General features: G+C 40.6%; 1 protein-coding gene across 1 annotated transcript; it reads left to right on the forward strand.

Moving 5' to 3' along the window:
- The first annotated feature begins 124 nt into the window (after window positions 1-124).
- march6 (membrane-associated ring finger (C3HC4) 6) lies at window positions 125-15,807 on the forward strand. The gene is made up of 26 exons (XM_017719639.2): window positions 125-542; window positions 1,467-1,566; window positions 4,522-4,595; window positions 6,033-6,176; window positions 6,321-6,393; window positions 6,575-6,743; window positions 7,201-7,393; window positions 7,920-7,981; window positions 8,078-8,110; window positions 8,233-8,284; window positions 8,380-8,438; window positions 8,540-8,620; window positions 8,844-8,912; window positions 9,444-9,518; window positions 9,635-9,769; window positions 9,885-10,004; window positions 10,569-10,669; window positions 11,095-11,232; window positions 11,645-11,852; window positions 11,949-12,018; window positions 12,226-12,407; window positions 12,662-12,796; window positions 13,045-13,134; window positions 13,255-13,387; window positions 13,491-13,626; window positions 13,762-15,807. The coding sequence occupies exons 1-26, from the start codon at window positions 524-526 to the stop codon at window positions 13,847-13,849; spliced, it is 2,739 nt and encodes a 912-aa protein (XP_017575128.1). The 5' UTR covers window positions 125-523; the 3' UTR covers window positions 13,850-15,807.
- Window positions 15,808-19,092: the final 3,285 nt, after the last annotated feature.

The raw sequence follows: 19,092 nt of genomic DNA on the forward strand, positions 1-19,092 counted from the left end.
GAAGAGGGCACCAACACAGGGTTAACTGGAATAGTTCACAACATAACCATGACATGATGGCCTCTTTGCCTAAATAGGCCTACATAGATCATATACTAGTGGCTCTGAGGAGCCATTTTGGGATTCACCTGTGTTTACGTTGGACCGGAGCCGGACTGGACTCTCCGGCTGGACTCTCCGGCTGGACTCGGTGGACTGGAGAGGATTGGACGGACTGTCGTAGCTCCTGCCCGTGTGTCATGCCGTGCCGTAAAGCGTGCTGAGCTGATGGGAGCTGTAGTACACTGACATCTTAGTGAGCGCAAATTCAGTGGGCGTCCAAGGTGGGGGTAGCTAACACAAAACAAACCCACACAAGGGGTAATGCGGAGTCAGTGGCCGCAGCTCTTTCGAGATGTTTTCTTTCTTTAAGCGTTACCCAGCTGGTGGTCCCTTTTAATCTGTCGAATCCCTCCGAGCCGCTGGACTGGACGGTGTTATGAGCGGACTGTAGAGAGGACAGTGCGTCACGGCTAACTACAAGATGGACACGGGAGAGGAAGGTAAGCTCCGAAACGGCGCATAAAAGGCTTAACTCCGCGGATGAAATTACACCTGTGCGCGCCGCTGATCTCTTAAACGCATGTTATTCGCTCGCATTTTGATAGAACTGGACCAGACGGACCAGCCGTGTCTGTGTCGGCCTGGATGCTATTAGTTAGCTTAGCTAGGCAGCTAGCTAGCTACCATAGCTTGTAAGTTGCAGTGATAACACGGCTAACGTTAGCTCTTTAGCGTTAGCCACGTTAGTCATATTCTTAGGCTTCTTTACTCCTAAACAGTATTTTCCCCAAAAAAGTGTTTTAATATTTGTTTATGCTCGGAGCCTCCAAGTTTCGCCAAGTAGCTAACGTTAATCACCAAGGTGCGCCTTAGCTTAGCCGTTAGCCTTGTCAGCGACAGTTGGGAGAAACTCCAGTTTTCTGGAGGTTTCTCAGCAGGTAGGTTCGCCGTCAGGCTTTTTCCTCTTGCAAATTCATTTTATTACCTGAACTGCTATATTGCGAGTTCTGCCACATCCACCTAATATCCTAAATCCCCAGTGACAGCAGAGAAATACCCAGTAACTACATTGACAGGATTTTGTTAGCCTGGTATGTAAGTTAAGTTTAATTTATTGCAAAACATACGTATGACAAGGTGTTAACTACTTAATTCCTTGTCTTCACCTGCGACTCGAAAATAATAATAATTTAAAAAAAAACAACACAATGTAAAAAGGCCTATTGTACCCATATGCACTTTGATGAACAGACGTATGGCTGGTCAGCTGTTGTGTTCCATCAATGTTTAATCTGTTCAGTATTCAGTATCAGATTTGTTTTCAATAAAGTAGAACAGAAGTGTGTCAGCCATGCCACTAGCTAGTTATTATGATTATTATTATGCTGTATATATTGTTACTGAACTCCTTTCATTTTCTGCAGCTGATATATGTAGAGTGTGTCGGTCTGAGGGAACTCTAGACAAACCGCTCTACCACCCCTGTGTCTGCACTGGAAGTATTAAATTCATCCACCAGGAATGGTAAGTGCCATTATTTTTGCGGCTCTGTTTAAAGGGTTAAGTGGTCCGCATCCTGTGTCCCAGTGGTGTTATGTCAGCAAAGCTGGCATGTAATTGCCTTTTTTCAGGACACAGGTTGTCTCTTTTTTTGTTCAGAAGAAGCGTTCTTCATTTGCAATGCTCTGCCCTTTGGTATAACATTTGACAACCAGGTCTTAGGGCTGGTCTGTCAGACATGGAATAAGCCTAGTCCTAGACTAATTTGCAGTGCCCATTGGGGAATCACTATTGTAAATTCTTTTTAGTCCAGTTTAGGTTCAAAATGGGCCTGAGAAACCAGCACATAGTGTTTTGTACTTCATCTGTATTAAAATCCTAAGAGAGTTTACATTGTAGTCTGAACTGTAGACTGTTAAATGGGATCTTATAGAGAAGGCATTGGTGCAGTGAAGTGGAAGGTATTACTTTTGTTGTTTTATTTGTTTCTCAAGCAGTTTGAGCTAAAGATTAAACTGTAAAGATGAGAAAGGAACATCCAGTTTCTTGCCAATATGTGTGTTCAGTCCCCTGAATTGATTGTGAATATTGCCACAATTAGACCAGAAATTAAAGTAAATTAGTCATTTTAACGTCAACAGTGATTGCCTATATTCCTCTCGGACAAAGCATTTGGTTTGAAGACAACGTGCAAAATCCTCCATGGAGACTTGAGTATTGTCTATGGAAAAAATAATTGAGATTAAAGCTTAGCAAAATCAATTGTTTGATATACAATCACCAGCCACTTTATTAGGTACACCTTTCTAGTAAAAGGTTGGACCCCCTTTTGCCTTCAGAACTGCCTTAATTATTCGTGGCATACTTTCAACCAGGTGTTGGAAACGTTCCTCAGAGATGTTAGTTGGTTATTTGAGTTACTGTTGCCTTTCTATCGTCTCGAACCAGTCTGTCCATTCTCCTCTGACCTCTCACATCAACAAGGCATTTTCGTCCACACAACTGCCGCTCACTGGATATTTTCTCTTTTTCGGACCATTCTCTGTAAAAGCTAGAGATGGTTGTGCACGAAAATCCCAGCAGATCAGCAGTTTCTGAAATACTCAGACCAGCCCGTCTGGCACCAACAACCATGCCACGTTTAAAGTCACTTAAATCACCTTTCTTCCCCCATTCTGAGCTCGGTTTGCACTTCAGCAAGTTGTCTTGACCACCTCTACATGCCTAAATGCATTGAGTTGCAGCCATGTGATTGGCTGATTAGCTATTTGTGTTAACAAGCAATTGAACAGGTACCTAATAAAGTGGCAGGTGAGTGTATATTGGGGTACAAAAGGAGGGGAAAAGACAGTGGCATCCTTTATAATCAGCAACAGCTGCCAGACTGTAAAAACAATCATATATTCTAACAGGGTAGTAATGCTGCTCTACAATGGTACACCATAAAACAAAGCTGCACTACACAACAAAAACTTCTTATCTAAAACAGAAAGCCCTGATTACAAGTTTAAAATCAGTGTTTGAAAAACAAGTTTGAATCAGCACCTTTTTATGAACAACTGAAATAAACATCTACCGACATGATGAATGACTAAAACTGAATGAATCAGATAATTCAACAAATACATCCTGACCTGTGGAATATGGCAGAGGTAGTCTTACTACGTCTAAGGGATGAGTAACCACTGGTACTGTAACTAAAGATGACCACGTTGTAAAGACTAAATGAGGGTAGATATATGTTGTGAGCTTATTTAATAGAAAGATGCTTCTGGATTAATTTGTTGGAGCTTTAGCGTGTAGCAAGACTTTTGCTGAAAATGCACCAATGGTATTCATTAAAAACAAAACAAAAAAGTGGGTGAAGCTTATCCAAATTCTCACCTATATCAAACGAAGCATCCATTTTATGTGTTGAAGTCAACAGCATTTAAAAGGCAAATCATGGGAATGATAACAGTGAGTTGTAGACTTGATGTAGTTACACTGTAACTTACATCTTTGATCATTTTAACCCATGTACATTCATCTGTCCAAATATTTTTTCCAGTTTAAGTGCTGAGATACAGAAAATACGCACTTACTTGTGCTGTACGTTTTCCCCATGTTGATCTTGTTCACTCTTAGGAGGAAACAGTATACTAATACCTATTAATAAAACACTTAATAGTCTGAATATCAGTCATTCCATCTCCCTGTTATTAACAGTTGGTACGTACAATGAAACTAATTGAAGGTTGGGAGTGATTTTTGTAGGCCTCTGAAAGTGAGTCGGATTCAGTATTGGCAGAAATGGGTCGTGTAATGGCGAACAGGTTGTAAGGTCAGCAAGGGTGTTACAAGCTTTGAGGAGCTAGACTGCTCATACTCAGCACTCACTCACAGAGATTTGGAAACTGGCAGTCGGTGTGCAAATCAATCAGCATGAGGTGTTTTACTGCTCTTCCACTGCTCTTCAATTTTGAATGCCCTGAAGAAACTCCCTGAGCTGGTTTCACATAACTTTTATGACAAAGAATAGAGCGCCAGCTTCTTGTCTTATTTAGCTTCATTTACTGTGAGAATGACCAGCTATTGTTGGGCCAGCTTTACCCTGCCATCCCACCTAATTTTGTGTTCTAGAATCCCACAGGCCTACAGAAGCATTTAGTGGCATCATTTAACCTTTCTATTGAAGAGAAACTTTTGTTGAGCGGGCTTTGTGCTTGTGCTTGTGTTTTTTCTGCTTTTGGCCTGCTCTACAGAAGTGATTTACTATACCCATTTGTTCAATTTATGGCTTTTTTTTTTCTCATGCCTCAATTGAAGCAATCTATAAAACGTTCCTTCTGTGCCTGCTGGCCTTGCCTGCAGTAATAACGAACAACCCAGGAATGCAGGTTTACATGTGGAAAGGAGGAAGGAAGTTTCTGTGCTTCGTCCCATATGTTCACTTAGTCTCACTCTCCATTCTTCCTCCTCTTTCCTGTGTTTTCACAGTTTGGTGCAGTGGCTGAAACACAGCAGAAAAGAATACTGCGAATTATGCAAGCACAGATTTGCTTTCACGCCAAGTAAGTAAATCGCTCTTCACAGGGGGAAGCCTTTTGACAGCACTCGGTACAGTTACAGGAGCATTATGTTAGCCTTTCAGCACCGTGTAGTGCCTCAGTGAGTAGGCTACAGAGTTCTGCAGAGCCACGTGACTTAAAACCACACTACTAGTAGTTGTTTTCGTTGGTCTGTTCAGAGACTGAACGCGATTTAATGACACTTGAGATCATGTGACTCTTTTTGGCTAATGACCCCTCTGCTGTGGCCTGTGGGACACTCTGACATAAAACATAGTGTAAAATGCCTTTTTATGTCTGTCATGCTTGATCATTTATGTGTTAGGCCTCCATTGTGGACAGGATACAACTTCTGCACAGTCATGAACTTAGCACATGACTGGGCTCACATTGATGCAGATCTACCCTCCCCACAGAGTAGAGTGATATAGATTCGGGCATTTTACATGCACAGCATAGACTCCTCAGTTTAATTTTTTTTTCCCATGATGGAATCCTTCACATCTGCATTTATTAATGAACTAATGGCTTCTTTAGCTTCTTTAGTAGGTATAAATTAAATAAAAACAGAAATGATTTGTAAATTGTCTTTTTTACAGGTGTTCAATTGAAAACAGCACAAAGAAGAGATACCTAATTTTAGCTTATCAACTTTATTGGTTTTTGTAAATGCTAAATCCAAATTTGACACTTACATCACTTTCCAGAAAAGTTGGGATAGGGACAGTGTAAGACTGGAAAATTTGTGGAATGATCATAAACACCCGTTTTGGAGCATTCCACACGTAAGCAGGTGATTAGCTTACAGGTGATGCAGGGGAACATGGGTATAAAAAGAGCATTCACCAAAGGCTCTGTCGCCATTTTGTACAAAACTGTGTGAGCAAATAAAACAGTAGTTTAAGAACAACAATTCTCAACGCATGGTGGCAAGGAATTTAGGGATCTGACCTTCTGCTGTCCATAACATTCAGGGAATCCGAAGAAATCTCTGCATAAAGGACAAGGCTGAAAACCAGTATTGACTGTCTGACTTTCGATTTCTTAGACAGCACTGCTAAAACTACAATGCTTCTGTAATGAATATAATGCTAGGGGCTCAGAATACGTCAGAAAACCCTTTCCTGTAAACGCAGTGTGTCGCTGCATCTACAAATACAAGTTAAGTCTCTACTACACAAAGCGGAAAACTTCTCAATATTTAGAAATGGTGCCAACTTCTTTGAGCTAAAACTCATCTGAGCTGGACGGATGCAGAACGCAAATGTACATCAAATTTAGAGTAAGCGTCCTCAGCAAATCATTGTCTGTTTTTATTTACATTTTCCCTACTGTCCCATCTTTTTTAGAATTGAACATGTATGTATATGATTCAGCCATGGCTCTAATAGCATCTTCATTACTATACTACATAAGTGTCTTTCTCTCTCTTGCTGTCAGTCTATTCTCCAGACATGCCTTCGCGGCTCCCCGTACAGGACATTTTTGCAGGCCTAGTGACCAGTATAGGCACAGCCATACGATACTGGTTTCACTACACGCTGGTTGCCTTTGCTTGGCTAGGAGTCGTACCTTTAACAGCATGTAAGTTGGAGTTCCTCCAGACATCTGTGTTCCTATTTCTAGAGAACTGCATACTCCTATATTTGTAGCATGCATTGATATATTTCCTGTATTATATAATTGATCTGACTTGCTGTTCCTCTATTTCCTTGTTCTTCTGCACAGGTCGCATCTACAAGTGTCTGTTTACTGGTTCTGTAAGCTCCCTCCTGACGCTGCCATTAGATATGCTCTCCACGTAAGTAACAACAAACAGGAAAACCCTTAGATTTGTTGCTTGGACACAGATTTCCTCTTTTGTTTATATATGTATATTTGTCAAATTTTATAATATCTGACAGATGTTTTTTATAACTGCATATCTGTCAGTTTTAAAACTGAAGGATTTTGATGTGATTGACATAAGTTTGTGTGAACAGGGAGAACCTGCTGGCAGACTGTCTGCAGGGCTGTTTTGTGGTGACCTGCACACTCTGCGCCTTCATCAGCCTAGTGTGGTTACGAGAGCAGATCGTCCACGGTGGAGCACCACTGTGGCTGGAGCAGAACCAGCAACAGCCTGCTAATGCAGCGGGACAGGCAAATGAGGTAAAAAGGACACACACACACGCACGCACACTCCACTGCTGGGCACTTTTGAAAGGAACACACAGTTATAGATGATTGAAACATGCAGACATATTCCAGAATTCGTACATGTGCACGTCTCCAAGAGGCTCCTGACCGGCATTATTGTTGGCGAAACTTTTTGACATTTGATATTCTTGAGACCTATTATGCAGCGCACACCATGACCCTCTTTGTTTACTTTGTTCCCTCTCTTCGTCTCTTTCTGCGGTAATTATCATTCTGATCTGAGTACAGCACAACAGCCTGGTGTGCTCAGAGTCAGCTTGCTAGTCTAGGTCTCTGGAGACATTCAAAACAGCTCTCAATGTCTCTGTGTATATACACATACTGAAGCATGCTGCAAAGTAGTTTAATTAAAAAAAAAGAAAAAGAAAAAAAGTCTGGTATCAATAATATTGTCTGTGCTTTGGGTTAGGCTGCAGGTGCAGGAAACGGAGGAGCAGAAAACCTTCCTGTCCCAGCCCCAGCTGAGCCCCCAGCAGAGAACGCCGTGGCAGCAGAGGTCCCTGATGTTCCTCCTGACCCGGCTGAAGACCTCGAACTGGACAATGAAGATGAGGAAGAAGCCGGGGGTGAGGATGCAGCCGATGCCAACAATGGCGCACAAGGTATAGCTACTTAAGCATAAAGTTATGGTAATAGGACTGGGTGATATGAAAACATATCTAGCTGTTTTTCCATATTTGATATTGACAAAATATGGTCAGTTTTGTCTTTTATTTAACTTTAAGTCTGATTCGTACTTTGAACTTTGATTAGGTCTTTGCTTTTTAAAACAAAGAAAACCGAACCAGTTCCTCTTCTTGCGAGACATTTTCCTAAACTCGTAGCCTTTTTTTCACTCTCCACAATTTGAACGTTGAGAATAGCTGGCTAGCTAACTCTCTTGATGGTTACACTGGTTTGTCTTGTTGCTAGTGAACAGCTCTCTCCCCATCTAATGAGAAAAAGATGCAGATAGCCACCTAGTATACTGAAGTAGCAACTGTTCAAATTCAAGCCTTTGCTTCCTTTGCTTCTAACATTGGATTAATGAGTCCAGGATCATAATTTAAGAAGTGTCATTGCCCAGGACTATATAAAACATGTGAGTAGAGAATAATATCTAATGGGCTGATGATGTGTTTTGTGCAGATGATATGAACTGGAATGCGCTGGAATGGGACCGTGCAGCTGAGGAGCTTACATGGGAAAGAGTGAGTCTTTGCTCTTCAATATTCTTTATTAGTCATGCACAAACACAAACAGATGCTGGAGAAATATTTAGTGCAATTTGTTTTTTTTCCTTACAGATGCTTGGTCTAGATGGCTCTCTGGTTTTCCTGGTCCGTAATTACCTAAATTATGATCGAAACGTATTTTGACATTTTTAACTTGCTGGTTTGCTGAAAAGAGTTTACAAGCCCAGCTGCTGAAGCAAGTCTTCTTGTGGCTTTTTGTGTTGCAGGAACATGTTTTCTGGGTGGTCTCTCTCAATACACTCTTCATCCTGGTGTTTGGTATGTGTCTCTTAGAATTCTATATGAACACACTGCCCCAGTTTCACTAACTAGATTTCAGGTGTGTGTTTAACAGACCCTTTCTGTATTTGTAGCTTTTTGCCCATATCATATTGGGCACTTCTCAGTGGTCGGCAGCGGCTTTGAAGATTATGTGAGTGCTAGTTACACCCTCATTAACATTTTAGTGTTTGAGCACTGTTGCTGTAAAAGGGCTACTGCACACTATGATGAAGTTTTTAAACTTGTCCTCAGGTTCGTGCCTCTCATTTTGAGGGCCTCATCACCACCATCGTTGGTTATGTCCTGTTGGCTGTCACTCTCATCGTGTGCCATGTATCCTTAAAGGCTAAAGCTACTGTGAGGTCTAGTACTGGAGAAAACAAGATCCACACCGGTTTAAGTTTGAATGACTCTATAAAGGCAATTGTTATTTTGTGATTCAAATAATTGATTATATAAGCTGGTCTGGTTTTATTTTATGAGTACAGGTGTTTGATCATGTTCTTCTTTTGCACTACACTGAGAATTGAGGAGTTTTCCTTAGTGAAAATTTCAGGGATTAGCAGCATTGGTAAGATTCCAAAGATCAAGACGATTATTAGGAGTCTGCTATATTGTGGTTAAGGTAAGTACTTATAATTTATGATTGTATTTATAATAATTGATTTTTGCACTATATATTTGATCACATGCGGCACGGTGGCGTGGTGGGTAGCGCTGTCGCCTCACAGCAAGGAGGGCCTGGGTTCGATTCCCTGGCCGGGTGACCGGGGTCCTCTCTGTGTGGAGTTTGCATGTTCTCCCCGTGTCTGCGTGGGTTTCCTCCGGGTTCTCCGGGTTTCCTCCCACAGTCCATAGACATGCAGCCAGGTCAATTGGACATGCTAAATTGCCCCTAGGTGTGAGTGTGTGAGTGACGGTCTGTGTCTGCCCTGCGATGGACTGGCGACCTGTCCAGGGTGTATCCTGCCTCCCCCCCCCCCACCCCCCGGCGACCCTGACGGAGAAGCGGCTTAGAAAATGGATGGATGGATATTTGATCGCCTATTAATGTCGACAGAAGCTTGAATATTTTGGGGCTTGAAACATTTGGGTACCTTTATGAAAAGTGAATTTGCATCAGACTTACTGATTTAGTCTTTTCTGTTTCCTTTAGGTGTCATTGTTGGTGGTTGTAGAGATTGGTGTATTCCCTCTCATCTGTGGCTGGTGGCTGGATATCTGCTCTCTGGTTTGTAATGAATTGAATCAACCTTCATGTGGACTTTATGTAAACCTGCAACTTATCTTTCATATTAACTTTTACACAGTGTGTAAGTGTTCAAAGTTCTTTGTCTGTTTTTATAGGAAATGTTCGATGCATCCTTAAAGGACAGAGAGCTAAGTTTTGAATCAGCTCCAGGCACAACTATGTTTCTACACTGGCTTGTTGGCATGGTCTATGTCTTCTACTTCGCTTCCTTTATTCTCCTACTCCGAGAGGTAGCTTCGTCTTCATAATGTGACTTGAAAATATGGGAGCAAATAATTCAGACATTTGCTTATAAAGTTTAAATACTGAAAGCATATTAAATTCTTATTTGTTTTCTGGAAACAGGTCCTCAGGCCTGGAGTCTTATGGTTTCTCAGAAACCTTAACGATCCGGATTTTAACCCGGTCCAAGAAATGATCCACCTCCCAATATACAGACATCTCAGAAGATTTATACTGTCAGTGGTGCGTACAACTCAACTTTTTTTTTTTTACTTTTTTTTTTATTTTTTATTTTTTTAGCTGTTGTATTTTGATAACGTGTAATAACATAAGTTTTGATAACGTGCACTGTAATAGATATAGAGCAAACTGTTTGAAACCATTTATCAGTTTGTTTATACTTGGGAAACCACAATGTAATGAGAGAGTAATGTAAAAAAAAATGTTTACAGTAAAAATGTTATTGTTTTTAAAAACATAGTTGAGATCTGAGCTGGTTAGAACTCAGGTTTGGTCCCAGACTTTTCCTTGGTGCCTTCACATGGCAGATTTGTTCAAATCCACCACCAGCACATCTTATTTAACTTACTTGATTAGTAAAGCCAGGTATTGAATGAAAACTTCAAATACTAGGATTCTACAAGGAGCTGGTTGTAAATGGCTACAATGACATACATAAAGTCACTACTTATTGTATTAATATTATTTGTATTTATTCAAAAAACATTGAGCATATAATTGTTTACTGCCAGAAAATACCATTTGCAAAATCATTTTCTCAAGTGTCTAAACTTTATTTTCCTTCAGGTTGTGTTTGGTTCTATTGTTCTGTTGATGCTTTGGCTACCCATTCGGATAATCAAACACATCTTGCCATCCTTCCTTCCCTACAATGTGATGCTCTACAGGTAAATTAATGAGCTTGTAGCTGTGATTCCCTGTAAGAGTTACATCACCTGCAACTGTTTCAAACCTCAGAGGGGCAACAATTATTCTGACTGACTTGGCTCTATTGCCTTATACACCAAGTCCCTAATCCTGACATGGCGTTTTAACTGTCACTTTATTGATTGGATATTAAGGTTGTGTTAGGGCTGGACTGAAATTTTCAGTAGTTAGTAATGAGGGATGGTTGTAAATACAAATATGACCGTAGCCTGTTTCATCATATGGGTGACATCTTACATATAATGTTGTTATTCCCTGTGGGATATCACTATAAGTAGGCTATGGAACATTCTTAATTACATGAGAGAGAGAGAGAGAGAGAGAGAGAGAGAGAGCTCTGCATCACTCACTGTATTGTTTGTGTGCCCATGTCTGTGTGTCTCAGTGATGCTCCTGTGAGTGAGCTGTCCCTGGAGCTGCTATTGCTGCAGGTGGTCTTACCAGCTCTGCTAGAGCAGGGACACACACGCCAGTGGCTGAAAGGCCTGGTGAGAGCCTGGACAGTTACAGCTGGCTACTTACTGTAAGTACCACAAAGACCACATTATGAAGACCACATTAGAAAGGTCATGATATTAAATGTGATTTAAAGAAAAGCACATATTACAAGTTAATACAAAAATGAATCAGCAGTGATCTAGGTGTTAATGTAATAAAGCCTGATACACACGCATTTATATGTATTTTTGACACATAGCCTTTTCATTTCTTTTTAAAGGCTTTGTCATTTAATTTTTTTGAGTCTTTGGAAGGCTATGCATGGTTTGTCCTTTTAAGTCACCTACGTATACTTCCCATGGTTGAAGTTTTTTTTGCAGTGATATAATTGTGTCGTCCAAGTTTTTTCTTTTATTTTAGTTGCAAAAAATAAGCTACCTCTATCCATGCTCTTGATAAATGTGGTGTTTGCCCCCTTCGGGTCCTCTCGTCCTCAGAGACCTGCACTCATACCTGCTCGGAGACCAAGAGGAGAATGAGAACAATGCCAATCAGGCGGCCAACAACAACCAGCAGCCCCGTAACAACGCCAACGCCATCCCAGTGGTGGGCGAGGGCCTGCATGCTGCTCACCAGGCCATCTTGCAGCAGGGAGGACCTGTGGGCTTCCAGCCCTATCACCGCCCTATGAAGTTCCCTCTCCGGGTACTGGTCAAACATTACACATACAGGACTTAGCATATCTAAAGTTATAATGTAGTTAATTTGTTTTATGATGTTTCTTGATGTGTTATGTTGTAGATCGTGTTGCTGATACTTTTTATGTGTGTGACACTGCTCTTGGCCAGTTTGGTGTGTCTTACTTTGCCAGGTAAGCAGATCTTTTAACACATACACATTTCCTAGCCCGTTTAAAACCAAGCCCTCTGTGGTATCATACCACAGCTTACTGGTTGTCCGTTGTAATCAGTCAGCTTTTGAGACGTGGTATTTTAGGTACATCAGGTAAATAACTGGGCTGCAAGGTAACTTTACTTGGCTGTGACCAGTGGTTTGCCTGCTCTCCTCTTTTTGGCAGTGTTTGTTGGCCGTTGGCTCATGTCGTTCTGGACAGGTAGCGCAAAGATACACGAGCTGTACACCGCAGCATGTGGCCTGTATGTGTGCTGGCTGTCCATCAGGGCTATAACTGTGCTGCTGGCCTGGATGCCCCAGGGCCGGAGGGTCATCCTGCTCAAAGTCCAGGAGTGGACGCTCATGGTACTACTCTTCATACTTGTTTTGCTGTTGAGCAATGTGTGCACTGCGTTGTAGTTGTTGAAAGGGACTGTATTTTACATGGGAGTATATGTTCTTTATATTATCTGTTCTTTATATACCCATATTTAATGTTTTCAAAGCATGATTTATTGTGTGCAAAAGACCTGTGTAAACTGGCTGATTCTATGTTATATCTCTCTCTCTCTCTCTCTCTCTGTCTCTCTCTGTCTCTCTCTCTCTCTGTGGTTTTATAGATCATGAAGACTCTGATTGTGGCAGTTCTGTTGGCAGGGGTGATCCCTCTATTGCTGGGCCTGCTGTTTGAGCTGGTCATTGTGGCTCCTCTCAGAGTTCCACTGGACCAGACACCTCTGTTCTACCCTTGGCAGGTAATGTGTCTTACATGTGCTGTGTTTTCTGATTGGGAAATGTTACAGTATTCAACCAAGGCAGAAAATGGAAATATTGTATATTGTGAAGCCCTTGAGTCTTGTGTTAAAGGATGTGCTTTGGTGGATGTGCTTTTTTTTTTTTTTTTTTTTTGGGCAAAAAAAGGATTGGAAGTGTGAAACAGTAATATTTGCATTATAACTAGGAAAAGGGTTAGTGGTGCTGATTTCTTTTTGCTGTGTTTCAGGACTGGGCATTAGGAGTGCTGCATGCCAAAATTATTGCTGCCATTACCCTGATGGGCCCTCAGTGGTGGCTGAAAACAGTCATCGAGCAGGTGACAGTCAGGCTCATTACACATATAGGCTCATACTCATATGTTTTTTGGGCATGTTAGATTTCTACTGAACCCTTGTTAAGAAATAAACAAAATTAATTATTACTTATTGCACTGTAGGTATACGCCAATGGAATCCGCAACATTGACCTCCATTTCATCATTCGAAAGCTGGCAGCCCCCGTCATTGCCGTGCTGCTGCTGTCTCTCTGTGTGCCCTACGTTATTGCTGTGGGCATTGTCCCAATCGTAGGTACGTCCCAGCAGTTACTTGACACAGTCTACCATTAGTCTACCACGTAGAGAGGGAGGACAGAAAAATCATTGTAGTATTCTGCTGTGATTTGTTTCCGTAGGAGTCACTATGGAGGTGCAGAACCTGGTCCAGAGGAGAATCTACCCCTTCCTGCTGATGGTCGTGGTTCTGATGGGAATCCTTTCTTTCCAAATCCGACAGTTCAAGCGCCTTTATGAGCACATCAAGAACGATAAGTGAGTTTTCCACGGCCACCTCAGGGTTTAGTATTATGTACCATGATATATGAGCTTAAGTCTGTGACATTGTTTACATGAATGTTTTTATAGCATGTTAATCTATTCATATCTGTGTGTTTCTTCTCCCTGCAGGTATCTTGTAGGACAGAGACTTGTGAACTATGAACGTAAAGCTGGTAAACCCAGCACAACCACACACAACAGTTCAGTACAGGAGTAAAGAACACGGGGAACACGCGGGTGAAAGAGAGTGAGTGAGTGCGGGAGAGCAAGTGAACCCCCCTCCCCCTTTCCCTCAACCTTATTCCCTCTGCTTTCCTGTGGTGCGTGTGTCCATCATTTCTCATGTCCTTCAACACTCAAGAACTTTCATTGACTCCTGGCCTCTCTGATCTAGCCTGAAAATCATGGCTCAAACTATGAAGTGTTCATAAGCATACAAAAAATGAGATTCTCCAGTCAACCAACATGGATTTAAAAGTATGTCACTGTACATCTTTGGAAAAAATGAAAAGTACGTATGTATATTAATTTATTAAATTAGTTGTCACTTTATTTTGTGGAATCCTGTTGCTTGGTCAGAAACAATGCCAGTGCCAGTTCTCTTCAGTCTTTTAGGCAGGCCTGTAGGAGTTGGGGGCCAAGAGTTCACTCAAAACACAAGCGTCTTGGGATGTGACTGTAATAATAGTAGCTTTTTATTTATTAGTTTTGATTTCTGTGGGGTATGTTATTGACGTTCTTAATGACAGGATATGGCCTGTGTTGAAGCTGTCTCAAACCATGATGCTCCCTAACTGCCCTAATCTTAACCAGTGTAGCAGAAGTGTCTGTAAGTGCATTTGAGGCGCATACCTCAGAAAACCAACCTATCCTGCTCACCACTGGACTGTGGCATTCTTTTATTTGGAAGAGGAGGAATCTTCATGCTTGGTTTGTGCAGGATGCTGTTGTTTATTTTCCTGAAGCATGTAGTATACAAGCACCAAGGCAGCAGCAAGCAGCTTGAGCTAAAGTTGGATGGTAGTGTTTATGGCTCACAGTGAGCTACAAAGCTTACTTCTGCCCCTAGCTTTTCGTTTGGCTCCGAAAAAACTTGTTCATCCTTTCTGATAAATCAAGAAGACTGTCCTAGAGTGCTTATTGCTTCAGTGGGTAGGTTAGCATATTAGTTTACTGTCCAAGTTGTAAGATGTTGACTGTTGTGTGTCCGTCTTGTATTCAGCATGGCCCAAAAATTTAGATTTTTCACTTCATGACCTTACTGATGTTATTCTAGCACGTACATGAAATTTGCTTTTAAAAAAGCATCTTGAAATGTCTTAAAACAGCAATAGTTTGGAAAACCTTTAGACCAGTTTTCTTAGACAGTGTTAATATAATTTCACCTTGATTAAAACAAACTGCTACAATTTTGTCTCAAGGCGAATGAATGGTTGGTACAAGTTTGCCAGAAGAAGATAATCTTTTTGTGTACAGTCCAGGGGGAAAATCCTCAAGAGTTTGTACATAATGTAATCTGTACAGTACTTGCGCATCATTTTTTTTTTTTTGTAGCAAGGTTTGTTTTCTCTTCATTTCAAATTGTCCCTGTCTCTGTCACGAGTTCCAGATTTCCCCTTGGATTGACTGAACTTTTCGCAGAGCGCTTTAGAGATAGTCCTTCAGTGCTGAGAATCTCTAAGTGACCTTACAGTATCTTCTGACACCAACCCTGGATACTGTATGCTACTTAATATTGTTTGGGCTCCTTTGAAAGGCAAATGTTTATATTTTTATATGTGCATCTAGTGACAGTTTTGTTTTTTTGTTTTCTGGGGGGAGGCGGGGGCAATCCTGTACAGTCTGCCATCAGTCTAATGTCCTGTGTGTCGCTTCCTGAGCTTCTCTAGGAGGTTCCTTTCCAAATTTCCAAAGTGAGGCAACAGTGTGCGGGCAGCATGCTGAGTAACAGTACTAAACACTCTCACACGTTTGGTTAACTCGGCCTTGTCCTTTCCACAGCATGTTCGTGTGAGAAGTTATTCAGTATTCTGAATGTTATGAAACCTCCTGCTGGGAGGCAGTGGCTGTAATTACATCCTTATACTGGCAGACGAGTAATTTTTGTTTGTTTGTTTGTTTGTTTGTTTCTCTGTTGGAGAATTTTATTACAAATATTAAATCACAAGTGTGGTACTCTGGTGGTCAGTGTCTTCAATTTAAAAAAGAGAACACTGGTGCCTCATAAAATAATGTTCATAATTCTTGCAGAAGAATGGCAGTTTAAAGACATCATAAATTCCCAGGCCTGACTATTGAAGAGGTTAATCCACTGAATATGTAGTTTGAGGACCTTGTGCTCATCTACAGAGGGATGTTATGTGGGTAGTTGCAGTCGTAAAGTATTCCACTGAAAATGAATGGTGCGGTATCATTAGAGTGGCAAGGTACAGACTGAATAACAAGCCATAAATACAGGTTCAGGTTATGTGGCTTAGGGAGAATGCCAAACAACTAGCTAAACTCTACACCCCTTGCAGTCCTATCCAACCTGCAAAAGTATTTTCATTTTGCATGCTCTGCAACGTGTGCGTCCAAGTCTGCGGCCCCCAAAAACAGGGATTATACCTCAGTTCTACACAACTCTATAATTCCACACCAGTCATATCACCAAACACTCTAGCTGTACTTCAGATGAAATTCAACCAGTATAAACTGCTAAAGGCAGCTCAGAAATTAAGCCCAAGTATTAATGAACTTGCATCAAAGAAATGATGCCAGGTGTCTAGTTCAATCGCGTACGTTTAAAAGACTGAGCTCCTGGGGACATTTAAATGTGTTTTTGTAATATTTCAAGGTCTGCTACAAGTGCCTGTATTTTCTTGCATATTTTGAATAAACAGTGGCCAGTTTGGGTTAGAACACATTAACTGAAAATGAAATAAAACATTGTTTCTCTGGCTCACAGACTTGTTGAGATTTTTTAACATGGCCCCTTTAGTGGTTTGACAGAGTTGGACACCCCTGCTCTACACGCTTAACTCTGCTTCTGAATCTTAAAATAACCTGGTAGTCAAACTGGCAGTGTCGGAGATACCACCACAAAACTGACCAATGTAAAATGCGCACTTTACCATAAACCATTATTATTATTATTATTATTGTTATTATTGTTAGGTGCCATCAAGTCATTTCTGACTTTAGTGGTCTATTTTTCTGTCATCATAACCTTAGTGTTGATCATATTAAAGTTCCATCTTTCCACTTTAACCCTTAAATCCCAGGCCCTGAAAATACATGATGTGTAAAAAAAAAATATTGTTAAATGCAGTTGTTTGAATATATGCACAAGCTTTTTTTTTTTTTAACGGGGGTTATCTAGTTGCTTATAACCCAGACATTAAGAACTAGTGTCACCCCTCCCTTTCACCTCTTCAATTTTGGCATCACATGGTGAGATGATCTTACTTTTTCTTATAGATGATATTTGTAGAGGGGCCTAAAGGTAGAAATTCTTATATGTGATGTCTGAGTGGAAAACTAGGAAAAGAACTCTAACAGAGGGGAAAGTCTGAAAGTTATATTAGTACAAATACAGAAAAAAAGTCTAAAATATAAAAGTCAGAATTAAAGAGTAGCCAGGCCTTACTGATTGGAACTGACTAATAAAGCCACTGAGTGACGGCTCAGACATAACATGTTATTTCTGACCTGACAGTAATGACTTTCTGACTTTGTCTTGGAAGTGACGTTAAGCTCACAATCTGCTTTTAGAGAAATGAATTGTGGGGGTGAAGTGAACGGTTTGCTTATCATTCAGTGACTACTGTCACATTTTGTTGTATGATGATCATGATTGTTTTGCTTATCACAGTTTTAAGCATTTAAAATGTACCAGCTATTGTTATTAAGAGCTCTATTGGCCTGAGCTGAACTATCAGGGAAGTTGTACGCTTAGAAGCACATTGTGTACCAGCTACGTACATTTTGGACACTACCTATAGTAGTGCGTTGTGGGATTGTAAGAGTGCACTGGATATTCTCCACTACATATTCACACTACAAAATGGCTGTACTATAACGTGAACAGAGAACACATGACACTACGGCTGAATTTCAAATAGGTACCACACTATGTAGGGAGTAGGGAGCAGGGAGCTATTTGAGATTCGGCCTATTTGCCCTTATGTAAAAGGACAGTCACTGTGCCCACTGAACTTTGTGCATCCTTACTCAGTTTAACATGCTGTCTTTGTACTTTGTACTATACAGTTGTGTGCAAAAGTTTGGGTGCCCTCTCAAATGCTGATATGCTTTGTTGATTTTCTAAGTGAAAATAGTTTAACATCTTCTACGAGGAACACACGTCTGCACATTTTAATGCACAATTACTGTTTATTTGCTGAAATTAACACACTAGAGGGAAAACATTTAAATGAGGCCCATGCAGAAGTTAGAGCACGTTTTACTTTTTCCTGGTATGTTAAATTCAGCAAATAAATACAAAGCTTTTGTTAAAGTTTCCTGAGAAGAGACTTTTAACTCTTTTTATAGTCAATGTTATTTGTCACCTAAAAAAATAGAAGGAAAGACAAACACCTGTAGATTTTTTCACATCTGAAGCAAGAGTGGAGCTTGTTTATTTCCTTTCCCTCGAAGATGAGAGCTTCAAATACTGTTTATCGGGTGGCGAATCCAGTTTTTGAAACTCCTGAAAAATGAATAAATGATTCTGAACAGCTGTTAAAAATGGAAATGAAATATATGGTGACTTTGGCACCATACTGTATATGTTCATGTTCTAGATTCTCTCTTCATTCACACTGTGAAGTATGGTATGGCCCAATTCTCCAAACCTGGGTTCATGGCCTTACCCAGGCAGAAAAAAAACAGGATAGCCTAGTAACCTGCCAGAGTTGAAGTTATACAACAACACAAAATGTGTCAAGAGAGAGGCTACATGTCTGGCCTATCATCGAAACCTGTGAGGCAGCTAAGTGGCAGCATATATTTCTAGATGTCTTCTCACTTAAGCTTGTATGTGGACAAAGAGTTGGTGTCTTATTAGCGAGACTTTGATTACATTTTTACATTAGTTTATAGAAAAGATCCCTTCCTTTATTAGACAACAGTAAAATGAACTGAAGCCAGTGACAATGTATAATGATATTTCTCTGATAAAATGTCTGAATAAAGTCTGAGTAAACTTTCAGTGGATTTGGTGGTTGGACTTTGCAAATTATATCAATAAATAGATTTGCACATATGAGGGATAAAAGGCAAGTTAGACGAGGCCAATTAGATGTCATTTACCAAAATACACCCATAGGAGGAGCTGTGTGGTAGCTGTGACTGGATAGCCTGAATCTGCTAACCCTATTAGAACAATGTGCACATATAATAAGTGATCAACTAATCATTTCTAATTTATTTATTATTGTTTAGAGTTTTTTGTATTTTTTAATATAAATACAAAATATA

Source organism: Pygocentrus nattereri, chromosome 2, assembly GCF_015220715.1.
Source record: "Pygocentrus nattereri isolate fPygNat1 chromosome 2, fPygNat1.pri, whole genome shotgun sequence".
In the NCBI taxonomy this organism is placed as follows: domain Eukaryota; kingdom Metazoa; phylum Chordata; class Actinopteri; order Characiformes; family Serrasalmidae; genus Pygocentrus; species Pygocentrus nattereri.